The following is a 12,994-nucleotide window of genomic DNA, read 5'->3' as shown; positions in this document are numbered from 1 at the left end:
TTTCTGCGAGCAGCTCAACAGGTCATTAAGTACATGAGAAGAAAAGGGAATAAAAGAAAATACATAATAGGGCAACACCATATACAATGTAACTACATAAGCACTGGCATCGGATGAAGCATACAGGGTGTAGTGTTAATGAAATCAGTCCATAAGAGGGTCATTTAGGAGTCTGGTGACAGTGGGGAAGAAGCTGTTTTTGAGTCTGTTCATGCGTGTTTTCAGACTTCTGCATCTCCTGCCCGATGGAAGAAGTTGGAAGAGTGAGTAAGCCGGGTGGGAGGGATCTTTGATTATACTGCCTGCTTTCCCCAGGCAGCGGGAGGTGTAGATGGAGTCAATGGATGGGAGGCAGGTTTGTGTGATGGACTGGGCGGTGTTCACGACTCTCTGAAGTTTCTTGCGGTCCTGGGCCGAGCAGCCTGATAGGATGCTTTCTATGGTGCATCTGTAAAAGTTGGTAAGAGTCAATGTGGACATGCCGAATTTCCTTAGTTTCCTGAGGAAGTATAGGCGCTGTTGTGCTTTCTTGGTGGTAGCGTCGACGTGGTTGGACCAGGACAGATTTTTGGAGATGTGCACCCCTAGGAAGTTGAAACTGCTAACCATCTCCACCTCGACCCCGTTGATGTTGACAGGGGTGTGTACAGTACTTTGCTTCCTGAAGTCAATTACCAGCTCTTTAGTTTTGCTGGCATTGAGGGAGAGATTGTTGTCGCTACACCACTCCACTAGGTTCTCTATCTCCCTCCTGTATTCGGACTCATCGTTGTTCGAGATCCGGCCCAGTATGGTCGTATCGTCAGCAAACTTGCAGATGGAGTTGGAACCAAGTTTTGCCACGTAGTCGTGTGTGTACAGGGAGTAGAGTAGGGGGCTAAGTACGCAGCCTTGCGGGGCGCCGGTGTTGAGGACTATTGTGGAGGAGGTGTTGTTGTTCATTCTTACTGATTGTGGTCTGTTGGTCAGAAAATCGAGGATCCAGTTGCAGAGTGGGGAGCCAAGTCCTAGGTTTTGGAGCTTTGATATGAGCTTGGCTGAGATTATGGTGTTGAAGGCGGGGCTGTAGTCATTAAATAGGAGTCTAATGTAGGAGTCCTTGTTTTCGAGATGCTCTAGGGATGAGTGTCGGGCCAGGGAAATGGTGTCTGATGTGGACCGGTTGCTGCGGTATGCGAATTGCAGTGGATCAAGGCGTTCTGGGAGTATGGAGGTGATGCACTTCATGATCAACCTCTCGAAGCACTTCATTACGACTGAAGTCAGGGCCACTGGTCGGTAGTCATTGAGGCACGTTGCCTGCCTGTGGTTGTGTGGTGTCGTGGTCACTGTTCTGAAGGTTGGATAGTTTTCTGCAAACAATGGTTTGTTTGAGGTTGCGCGGTTGTTTGAAGGCAAGTAGTGGAGGTGTGGGTTTGACCTTGGCAAGATGTTCGTCTTCATCGATGACGTGTTGAAGGCTGCAAAGAACTACAACATCTTCTTCGCAGTGAATGCAGGTGGCTGATGCTGTAACACCCATTTTCCCACATCCCCAAGGTGTTTTTTTCCCCTGCCCTGCACAGCTCACAGAGTTTTGGTGGAATTGTCCACGATGGCACAGCAACTTTTTGGGGGTCTTCCTTAATCTTGGAATATCTCTACATTACTAAACATCACCAAAAGGAAACTACATTTTCCTCTTATACTCATTCACTATGACAGTCAGGTGCTGTGAAAACAGTATTGAAGCAAGAATTATGTTTTTAGCTACACGTTTACACTCAGCGTTTGCCTGGATTTTTTAACAATCCTGTTAAAATACTTACCTCTGTCTTTTTTTCGAGGTGATTTCCTTTGAAGAAAAAAAAATAGGTTAGTTCAATTACAATCTAAAATGACAATTAAAATAGCACCTTACTTTCATGCCAAAAGTGAATTCAGTGTGACTGTGAGAAATGTGAACTATACCTCCTCATCTTTCGTGACCTGTCTACAGCCTTTGGTGCAGTTGATCACTCCTTGCTGCTCCAGTGTCTCTGCACTGTTCAGCTGAGTAGGATTGCACTCACCAGGGGCAGCACGGTGGCGCAGTGGTTAGCATTGCTGCCTCGCGGCGCCGAGGTTCCAGGTTCGATCTCGGTCCTGGGTCACTGTCCGTGTGGAGTTTGCACATTCTCCCCGTGTTTGCGTGGGTTTCGCCCCCACAACCCAAATTGTACAGGGTAGGTGGATTGGACACGTTAAATTGCCCCTTAATTGGGTAGTCTAAATATTTTTTAAAAAAGGATTGCAGTTGGCAAGTTCCATTGCTACCTATCAATGCCTTCTCTTCCCACTCCCACGCCGTTACCTCAGGGATCATCACCCCCCCCCCCCCCCCCCCCCCCCCGCCCCCCCTGGATGATTTATCCTTGGCCTCCTTTTATTTGAACCTACATGCTGTGTTTCAGCAACACCATCCAAAAATACATCAGCTTCCACAGGTACGCTGTCGACACCCAGCTCCACCTCATCTCCACTCCTCCATTGTTGTTAAACTATCAGACTGCTTGCCTGACATCCAGTACTGCAGGAGCAGAAATTTCCTCCAATTATCATATCGGGTACACTGAGTCCATTTTGTTCAGTCCTTCATCATTTCCATCCAGGGAGAGAGAGCATTTAAACACGTGGCTACAGGGATGGTGCAGGCGGGAGGGTTTCAGATTTTTGGATAACTGGGGCTCTTTCTGGGGAAGGTGGGACCTCTACAGACAGGATGGTCTACATCTGAACCTGAGGGGCACAAATATCCTGGGGGGGAGATTTGTTAGTGCTCTTTGGGGGGGTTTAAACTAATGCAGCAGGGGCATGGGAACCTGGATTGTAGTTTTAGGGTAAGGGAGAATGAGAGTATAGAGGTCAGGAGCACAGATTTGACGTCGCAGGAGGGGGCCAGCGTTCAGGTAGGTGGTTTGAAGTGTGTCTACTTCAATGCCAGGAGTATACGAAACAAGGTAGGGGAACTGGCAGCGTGGGTTGGTACCTGGGACTTCGATGTTGTGGCCATTTCGGAGACATGGATAGAGCAGGGACAGGAATGGATGTTGCAGGTTCCGGGGTTTAGGTGTTTTAGTAAGCTCAGAGAAGGAGGCAAAAGAGGGGGAGGTGTGGCGCTGCTAGTCAAGAGCAGTATTACGGTGGCGGAGAGGATGCTAGATGGGGACTCTTCTTCCGAGGTAGTATTGGCTGAAGTTAGAAACAGGAAAGGAGAGGTCACCCTGTTGGGAGTTTTTTATAGGCCTCCTAATAGTTCTAGGGATGTAGAGGAAAGGATGGCGAAGATGATTCTGGATATGAGCGAAAGTAACAGGGTAGTTATTATGGGAGACTTTAACTTTCCAAATATTGACTGGAAAATATATAGTTCGAGTACAATAGATGGGTCGTTTTTTGTACAGTGTGTGCAGGAGGGTTTCCTGAAACAATATGTTGACAGGCCAACAAGAGGCGAGGCCACGTTGGATTTGGTTTTGGGTAATGAACCAGGCCAGGTGTTGGATTTGGAGGTAGGAGAGCACTTTGGGGACAGTGACCACAATTCGGTGACGTTTACGTTAATGATGGAAAGGGATAAGTATACACCGCAGGGCAAGAGTTATAGCTGGGGGAAGGGCAATTATGATGCCATTAGACGTGACTTGGGGGGGATAAGGTGGAGAAGTAGGCTGCAAGTGTTGGGCACACTGGATAAGTGGGGCTTGTTCAAGGATCAGCTACTGCGTGTTCTTGATAAGTATGTACCGGTCAGACAGGGAGGAAGGCGTCGAGCGAGGGAACCGTGGTTTACCAAGGAAGTGGAATCTCTTGTTAAGAGGAAGAAGGAGGCCTATGTGAAGATGAAGTGTGAAGTTTCGGTTGGGGCGATGGATAGTTACAAGGTAGCGAGGAAGGATCTAAAGAGAGAGCTAAGACGAGCAAGGAGGGGACATGAGAAGTATTTGGCAGGAAGGATCAAGGAAAACCCAAAAGCTTTCTATAGGTATGTCAGGAATAAGCGAATGACTAGGGAAAGAGTAGGACCAGTCAAGGACAGGGATGGGAAATTGTGTGTGGAGTCTGAAGAGATAGGCGAGATACTAAATGAATATTTTTCGTCAGTATTCACTCAGGAAAAAGATAATGTTGTGGAGGAGAATGCTGAGCCCCAGGCTAATAGAATAGATGGCATTGAGGTACGTAGGGAAGAGGTGTTGGCAATTCTGGACAGGCTGAAAATAGATAAGTCCCCGGGACCTGATGGGATTTATCCTAGGATTCTATGGGAGGCCAGGGAAGAGATTGCTGGACCTTTGGCTTTGATTTTTATGTCATCATTGGCTACAGGAATAGTGCCAGAGGACTGGAGGACAGCAAATGTGGTCCCTTTGTTCAAAAAGGGGAGCAGAGACAACCCCGGCAACTATAGACCGGTGAGCCTCACGTCTGTAGTGGGTAAAGTCTTGGAGGGGATTATAAGGGACAAGATTTATAATCATCTAGATAGGAATAATATGATCAGGGATAGTCAGCATGGCTTTGTGAAGGGTAGGTCATGCCTCACAAACCTTATTGAGTTCTTTGAGAAGGTGACTGAACAGGTAGACGAGGGTAGAGCAGTTGATGTGGTGTATATGGATTTCAGCAAAGCGTTTGATAAGGTTCCCCACGGTAGGCTATTGCAAAAAATACGGAGGCTGGGGATTGAGGGTGATTTAGAGATGTGGATCAGAAATTGGCTAGCTGAAAGAAGACAGAGGGTGGTGGTTGATGGGAAATGTTCAGAATGGAGTACAGTCACAAGTGGAGTACCACAAGGATCTGTTCTGGGGCCGTTGCTGTTTGTCATTTTTATCAATGACCTAGAGGAAGGCGCAGAAGGGTGGGTGAGTAAATTTGCAGACGATACTAAAGTCGGTGGTGTTGCCGATAGTGTGGAAGGATGTAGCAGGTTACAGAGGGATATAGATAAGCTGCAGAGCTGGGCTGAGAGGTGGCAAATGGAGTTTAATGTAGAGAAGTGTGAGGTGATTCACTTTGGAAGGAATAACAGGAATGCGGAATATTTGGCTAATGGTAAAGTTCTTGAAAGTGTGGCTGAGCATAGGGATCTAGGTGTCCATGTACATAGATCCCTGAAAGTTGCCACCCAGGTTGATAGGGTTGTGAAGAAGGCCTATGGAGTGTTGGCCTTTATTGGTAGAGGGATTGAGTTCCGGAGTCGGGAGGTCATGTTGCAGCTGTACAGAACTCTGGTCCGGCCGCATTTGGAGTATTGCGTACAGTTCTGGTCACCGCATTATAGGAAGGACGTGGAGGCTTTGGAGCGGGTGCAGAGGAGATTTACCAGGATGTTGCCTGGTATGGAGGGAAAATCTTATGAGGAAAGGCTGACGGATTTGAGGTTGTTTTCGTTGGAGAGAAGAAGGTTAAGAGGAGACTTAATAGAGGCATACAAAATGATCAGGGGGTTGGATAGGGTGGACAGTGAGAGCCTTCTCCCGCGGATGGATATGGCTGGCACGAGGGGACATAACTTTAAACTGAGGGGTAATAGATATAGGACAGAGGTCAGAGGTAGGTTCTTTACGCAGAGAGTAGTGAGGCCGTGGAATGCCCTACCTGCTACAGTAGTGAACTCGCCAACATTGGGGGCATTTAAAAGTTTATTGGATAAACATATGGATGATAATGGCATAGTGTAGGTTAGATGGCTTTTGTTTCGGTGCAACATCGTGGGCCGAAGGGCCTGTACTGCGCTGTATTGTTCTATGTTCTATGTTCTATCACTCTCTCTGATAACTGTCATAAGTAGAATTACACTGTTTTCAGCCTCCGTTTCATATCGGACCACAAAATGAGCTTTCAACCACATATCTACACTTTTACTGAGACCGCCTGATTCGCCCGAACCTTGCTGTGTCCCAAAGCCTGCTAGGAAATATGGCAAAGTAAAGTGGACACTAAGCCTGCTGGGAAATGTGGCCAAGTAACAGAGATACTGAAGAAACAAAAGAGACATGAAGAGCTGAGAGTTCACCTTCTTATTTTTTTAAATTTAGAGTCCTCAGTTCTTTTATTTCCCCAATTAAGGGGCAATTTAGCGCAGCCAACCCACCTAGCCTGCACATCTTTGGGGGTTATGGGGGTTAGACTTACTCAAACACGGGGAGAATGTGCAAACTCCACACAAACACTGAGCTGGATCGAACCCACGACTTCAGCACCATGAAGCAGCAGTGGTAACCACTGGGCCACCATGCCGTCCAAGTGTTCATATTCTGAAACAGGAAGCAGGACAGCAAATGGTGGGCCCCAACTGTGAGATCGATCATTATCGACAAAAGGTGCCAGAGGTGAGAAACAGAGACGAGACCTTGGAAACAAGGTCTTGGAATGATCACAAGGGATGAAGGATGAGAAATTAGCGGGTCATATATATTAGTATTTGTGGTCTGTCTGATGAAAGGGAAGGTGGGCATTGGTTATGTGCAGGAATGCAAGTGTTTGAAACATATGTAAAGGTTAAACAAGAGGATTGGCATCGATATTAAGACTATAAAAGAAACTACATAGCGGGATGGCATATAAAATTGGAAAACTAATGTACAAATACGTTCGAGGTGCACTGCTCCCTCACAGCACCAGGGACCTGGGTTTGATTCCGAGGTGACTGCCTATGTGGAGTTTACAGGTTTTCTCCGTGTCCGCGTAATTTTCCTCCGGGTGCTCTGGTTTACTCCCACAGTCCAAAGATGTGCATGTTAGGTGGATTGGCCATGCAAAATTGCAACTAAGTGTCCAAAGATTAGGTGAGGGAGGTCATGGGGTAGGGCGGGGGTTTGGGCCTAGGTAGGGTGGTCTTTCGAAGGGTCAGTGCAGACCCGATGGGCCGACTGGCCTCCTTCTGTACTGTAGGGATTCTGGGAAATACACACGGGGTACTTTTATTGTCCTCTATCTTCTTTATTTTTAAAAATAAATTTAGTGTGCCCAATTATTTTTTTTCCAATTGACGGGCAATATAGCGTGGCCAATCCACCCAATCTGCACATCTTTGGGTTGTGGGGGTGAAACCCACGCACATACGGGGAGAATGTGCAAACTCCACATGGACAGTGACCTGAGGCTAGGATCGTCTCTGTACATTTCTCATGAATTTGCACTACACCCCCTCCAAGGCCGACATATTGAGTTCAGATACCCAGAACGGAACACGGTGCTCTGAATGGGGCCTAACCAGTGCTCTTTACAACTGCAACTTAGCTTCCACTCCATTGCACTTTGGTCCCCTTGAGGTAAAGGCCAACATTCCATGAACCTATTTCATTACTTTTTGCCCCTATTCACTGCCTTTAGTTGATTTCAGTACACAGACTCCTCAATCCCACTGCTCATTCACAATCTTAGTTTCTCAGCAAACAATAGAAGCTTTCACTAACAAAAGCAAGTATAAGGATACTCCTGAAAGAACATTGTCTGTTCTGTGTTCCTTTTTCAATTCCTGTCCTGCTGCTGCCTTTCATCTACAGTCTTCTTGCCAGCTGCTGCAACATTCAGACTTTTGCTTCACCTGCAGACCTCAGGCAAACTGGAACACCCCTGGTCTAATGAACTAGCCCAGAATTCCCCTTTATGCTGTGTGGCAGAGCCCTTGATGTCAGTTTGATAAGACTTGGGAAGCAGCTAATCAGTGCATCTGGAATTCTGAGACATCGCCTGTTCTCGCTTAATAATAATAATCGCTTAATGTCACAAGTAGAATTCAATGAAGTTACTGTGAAAAGCCCCGAGTCGCCACATTCCGGCACCTGTTCGGGGAGGCTGGTACAGGAATTGAACCCGCGCTGCAGGCCTTGTTCTGCATTACAAGCCAGCTGTTTAGCCCACTGTGCTAAACCTCACTTGCGAATGGTGGAGCCATTCAGAACATTCCAGAAGGTGGATCATGTGAGGAGCTCTATTTTGGTCTGAGGTACGTGAAAAGACACAGGCAGCAAGCAGCTGGAAGGCACAGTCTCTCTGTTCTCTCTGCCAGGTGATTTAAGAGGTTCCTAGCCAAACCTGTGGATGGCAGTCCTATTTGAAAGACTGCAGGTCAAACCTGTGAAGCGGGGTGGGCAGCACGGTAGCACAGTGGTTAGCACAGCTGCCTCACGCCGCCGAGGTCTCAGGTTCAATCCTGGCTCTGGATCACTGTCCGGGCACATTCTCCCCGTGTTTGCGTGGGTTTCGCCCCCACAACCCAAAGATGTGCAGGGTAGGTGGATTGGCCGCACTAAATTGCCCCTTAATTGGAAAAAATGAATTGGGTACTCTAAATTTATATTTAAAAAAAGACCTCCGATACTGGTACCAAACGCTGCAAACAGGTTCTCCCACCAGGTCTGTAACAGTGAATCCTCTGTCTGAATGGCTGGGAAAAGCCCAGTCTGAGAACTCTCTTCATAATACAGTCAGAATTTCTGCACAGAGATCAGGTAAAGAGAACAGGGCAGACTGGACATAGGTTCTGCTGTAATTTCTCAGTCATAGAGTGCCAGTAACATCTCAGGGAGAGGGAGGCTCCACCTGGTGGTTGAAGGATAGAATTGCACCAACCTGAAACTCATGTGTGAGGTTCCATCTTGTGGTCATAGGATAGAATTGCACCGATCTGAATCTCCTGTATCAATCAACTCCCCAGAGGGTTGCATTCGGAGAAGAACGGTGCATACAGAGACCACAACCCCAGAAGTGAAGATCCTTAAATCTCTCATACCTCTTAATCCCTGTTATTTATGAACCTTTCCTACTCCCCGCTCTTCCGTGTGTCTGTCTTGTGTGTGTCTGGGTGGAGGGTGGGACGGGGATATGGGAATAGGTAGACTTGGAGACCATTGTTCCATTATTTAAATTACATGTTCATCTTTTACCCTTGTTATAAATAAACAGTTTGTTAATGTTTTATTATAAATCTGTTGCCTGTAACTCATTGGAGCAGTCAAAGGTTAAAGATCTCAAGGAAATTAATTCGCCTGTGCTGAAGGGCAGCATGGTGCGGCAATGGTTAGCACTGCTGCATCACGGCGCCGTGGTCCCAGGTTCAATCCCGGCTCTGGGTCCATGTGGAGTTTGCACATTCACCCTGTCTTTGTGTGGGTTTCCTCCGGGTGCTCCGGTTTCCTCCCACAGTCCAAAGATGTGCAGGTTAGGTGGATTGACCATGCTAAATTGCCCTTAGGTTAAATGGGGATGCTGGGTTACGGGGATAGGGTGGAGGCGTGGGCTTAAGTACGGTGCTCTTTCCAAGAGCCGGTGCAGACACGATGGGCCGAATGGCCTCCTTCTGCACTGTAAATTCTATAATTCTATAACTCAAAGATGTGCAGGGTAGGTAGATTGGACATGCTAAATTGCCCCTTAATTGGTTAAAATGAACTGGGTACAATAAATTTATATTTAAAAAATAAATAAATTGACTTGTGTTGGAACTCCAGGGTTTGTGAGGCTAGAGCTGGAACTGACCACTCACTCACCCAGGGTGTTGTAACACAAGTGGACTGAACAACGGGCAGTTCCAAGAGCTCAAATCCATAACACATGGCTGAGATTCAAGTACTCCACTGCATGTTCTCTTGCGCCTGTTATCCGTAGAATCCCTACAGTGCAGAAGGAGGCCATTCGGCCCATCCAGTCTGCACCGACAATCTGAAAGAGCACCCTAGATAGGCCCAATCCCCCACCCTATCCCTGTAACCCCATCTAATCTGCACATTTTTGGACACTATGGTACAATTTAGCATGGCCATTCTACTTTTTTGAAAATAAATTCAGAGTACCCAATTCATTTTTTCCAATTAAAGGGGCAATTTAGCGGGTTCAATCCACCTACCCTGCACATCTTTGTGTTGTGGGGGCAAAACCAACACAAACACGGGGAGAATGTGCAAACTCCACACAGACAGTGACCCAGAGCCAGGATCGAACCTGGGACCTCGGTGCCGTGAAACTGCAATGCTTTTTTTTAAAAAAAAAATTTTTACAAAACACTCCAAAAAGGAAAGACAATATACATAAGAAAAAATAAAAAGGGCAATACGCCAACAAACAAAGCAACTTAATCCTCTAACCCATAAACGATTTAACAAATTAAGAACAAAATGGGGCAAACGCCCCTTACATAAACCAAAACAAGAACCCCCCCCCCCCCCCCCCGGGTTGCTGCTGCTGCTGACCTTCACCTAACGCTCCGCGAGAAAGTCAAGGAACGGTTGCCACCGCCTGGAGAACCCTTGCACAGACCCGCGCAAGGCAAACTTTATCTTCTCCAACCTGAGAAACCCCGCCATGTCATTGATCCAAACCTCCACACTTGGGGGCTTCGCGTCCCTCCACATTAGTAAGTTCCTTCTCCAGGCCACCAAAGAGGCAAAGGCCAGAACTTCGGCCTCTTTCGGCTCCTGCACCCCAAATATTGCTATCCCCCAGCTCGGTTTTACCCGAGTACCCAAGACCTTGGACATAGCCCTTGTGAAGCCCCTCCAAAACCCCGCAAGCGCCGGACATCCCAGAACATATGGGCGTGGTTTACTCCTGTCCTCTACACAAAATAACTTACACACCCTGTCATATGCGCCCTGTGCACCACTTTAAACTGGATCAGGCTGAGCCTGGCACAAGACGAGGAGGAATTAACCCTGCCCAGGGCGTCAGCCCACAGGCCCTCATCCAGCTCCTCACCCAGCTCCTCCTCCCACTTGCCCTTCAGCTCTTCCACTGAGGCTTCCTCCCCCTCCTGCAGCTCCTGGTATATCACCGAGACCTTACCCTCTCCGACCCACACGCCCAAAATCACCCTGTCCTGGATCCTGCGGGCAGGCAGCAGTGGGAATTCCCCTACCTGCCTCCTCACAAACACCCTAACCTGCATATACCTGAAGGCATTTCCCAGGGGTAACCCAAATTTCTCCTCCAGCGCCCTCAGACTGGCAAATGTCCCATCAATGCATCAGTCCCCCATCCTTTTAATTCCCGCCCGATGCCAACTTATCCAACTCCGCCATCCATCCTGCCCGGTGCAAACCTATGGTTGTTCCGCATCGGGGACCAGATTGAGGCCCCCACCTCCCTCCTGTGCCGTCTCCACTGCCCCCAGATCCTCAATGTCGCCGCCACCACCGGGCTCGCGGTGTACCGCGTCGGCGGTAGCGGCAACAGTGCTGTCACCAGTGCCCCCAGGCCAGTACCTACACATGACGCCACCTCTAGTCTTTTCCACGCCGCCCTCTCTCCCTCCATTACCCATTTCCGAATCATTGCCACATTAGCTGCCCAGTAATAGCTACATAAATTCGGCAGCGCCAGCCCAGCCCCCCCCCCCCCCCCCCCTGCGACAGCACTCCAAGAACAGTCTCTTAACCCTCGGGGTCTTACTTGCCCGTACAAACCCCATAATGCTCTTGCTCACTCGCTTGAAAAAGGCCTTAGGGATGAGAATAGGCAGGCACTGGAACACAAACAGAAACCTAGGGAGGACCGTCACCTTAACGGACTGTACCCTGCCCAACAGGGAGAGTGGCAACACGTCCCATCTCCTAAAGTCCTCCTACATCTGGTCTACCAACCGCGTCAAGTTGAGATTATGCAGGACCACCCAACTCTTGGCCACCTGGATACCCAAATACCGGAAACTCCTCTCCATCTTCTTGAGCAGCAGCTCCTCCAGCCTCTTCTCCTGACCCCTCGCATTCACCCACAAAGAGCTCACTCTTCCCAACATTGAGCTTGTATCCCGAGAAGTCTCCAAACTCCCTAAGAGTCTGCATGACCTCTGCCATCCCCTCCTCTGGATCCGCGATATACAAAAGCAAGTCATCCGCATATACTAAGACCCAATGCTCCTCCCCTCCCCGGACCAACCCCCTCCAGTATCTAGACTCCCTTAGTGCCATGGCCAGCGGCTCAATTGCCAGGGCAAACAGCAGGGGGGACAGGGGGCATCCCTGTCTCGTCTCACGGTACAGTCTGAAGTACTCTGACTGTCATAATACACACCAGTATATTATGGTGCAGGCACACACACACACACACTGATGGACATGCAGTAGGACTAACCAGCATACACAACACCGCAGCCAATCACCAGTGAGAGCACAAGCACTATAAAGACAGGGGACAGGAGAGTTCCCGCTCATTCTAGCAGCAGCCAGCTCAGAGCACAGAGCTCACAGCCTTCATCACAGACATTCACCATGTGCTGAATGCCTCACCATAGCTAGTGATAGGAAAGGGTATAGAGTTAAGCTGGTATTGTTTATACCCATGTTTACAGTATGTTAGCATAGTTGAACAGTTAATAATATAGCGTTACACCACTTCCAGCATTGTTGGCTTGTTTGTGAACCAGAACACCCAACACGACACTGACCTCAGCCGATTTGTCGATACGCTCGCCACCGGGGCCCGGTACAACAATTTGATCCACCCTATGAACCCCTCCCCGAACCCAAACCTACCCAGGACTTCCCACAGGTACTCCCACTCCACCCGATCAAAGGCCTTCTCCGCGTCCATTGCCACCACCAGTCCGCCTCCCCCACCTCCGAGGGCATCATGATCACATTCAGGAGCCTCCGCACATTTGCATTTAATTTCCTGCCCTTCACAAACCCCGTCTGGTCCTCGTATATCACTCCCAGGACATAATCCTCAATCCTAGTGGCCAGGACCTTCGCCAGCAACTTAGCATCCATATTGAGGAGCGAAATCGGCCTCTACGAGCCACACTGCAGCAGGTCCTTGTCCCGCTTGAGGATAAGCGAGATCAGTGCCCGAGACAGCGTCGGGGGAAGGATCCCTTCTACCTTCGCCTCGTTGAAGGTTCTCACCAGCAACAGACCCAACAGTTCCACAAACTTCCTATAGAACTCGACCGAGAACCCATCCGGCCCCGGGGCCTTGCCCGTCTGCATGCTCCCCAACCCCTTAACCAGCTCCTCCATCCCGATCGGGT

At 48.7% G+C, this 12,994-nt stretch overlaps 1 protein-coding gene across 2 annotated transcripts in view; it reads right to left on the bottom strand.

Moving 5' to 3' along the window:
• Positions 1 to 12,994, bottom strand: part of tmem71 (transmembrane protein 71) — a 114,111-nt gene that overhangs the window by 20,000 nt on the left and 81,117 nt on the right. For both annotated transcript variants that reach the window (XM_072468111.1, XM_072468110.1), the window contains one exon: positions 1,809 to 1,834. In XM_072468111.1, coding sequence (XP_072324212.1) covers positions 1,809 to 1,834 — 26 coding nt within the window. The remainder of the gene's footprint in view (positions 1 to 1,808; positions 1,835 to 12,994) is intronic.

Source organism: Scyliorhinus torazame, chromosome 11, assembly GCF_047496885.1.
Source record: "Scyliorhinus torazame isolate Kashiwa2021f chromosome 11, sScyTor2.1, whole genome shotgun sequence".
Taxonomy (NCBI): Eukaryota; Metazoa; Chordata; class Chondrichthyes; order Carcharhiniformes; family Scyliorhinidae; genus Scyliorhinus; species Scyliorhinus torazame.
This window is presented reverse-complemented; position numbering and strand designations above follow the sequence as displayed.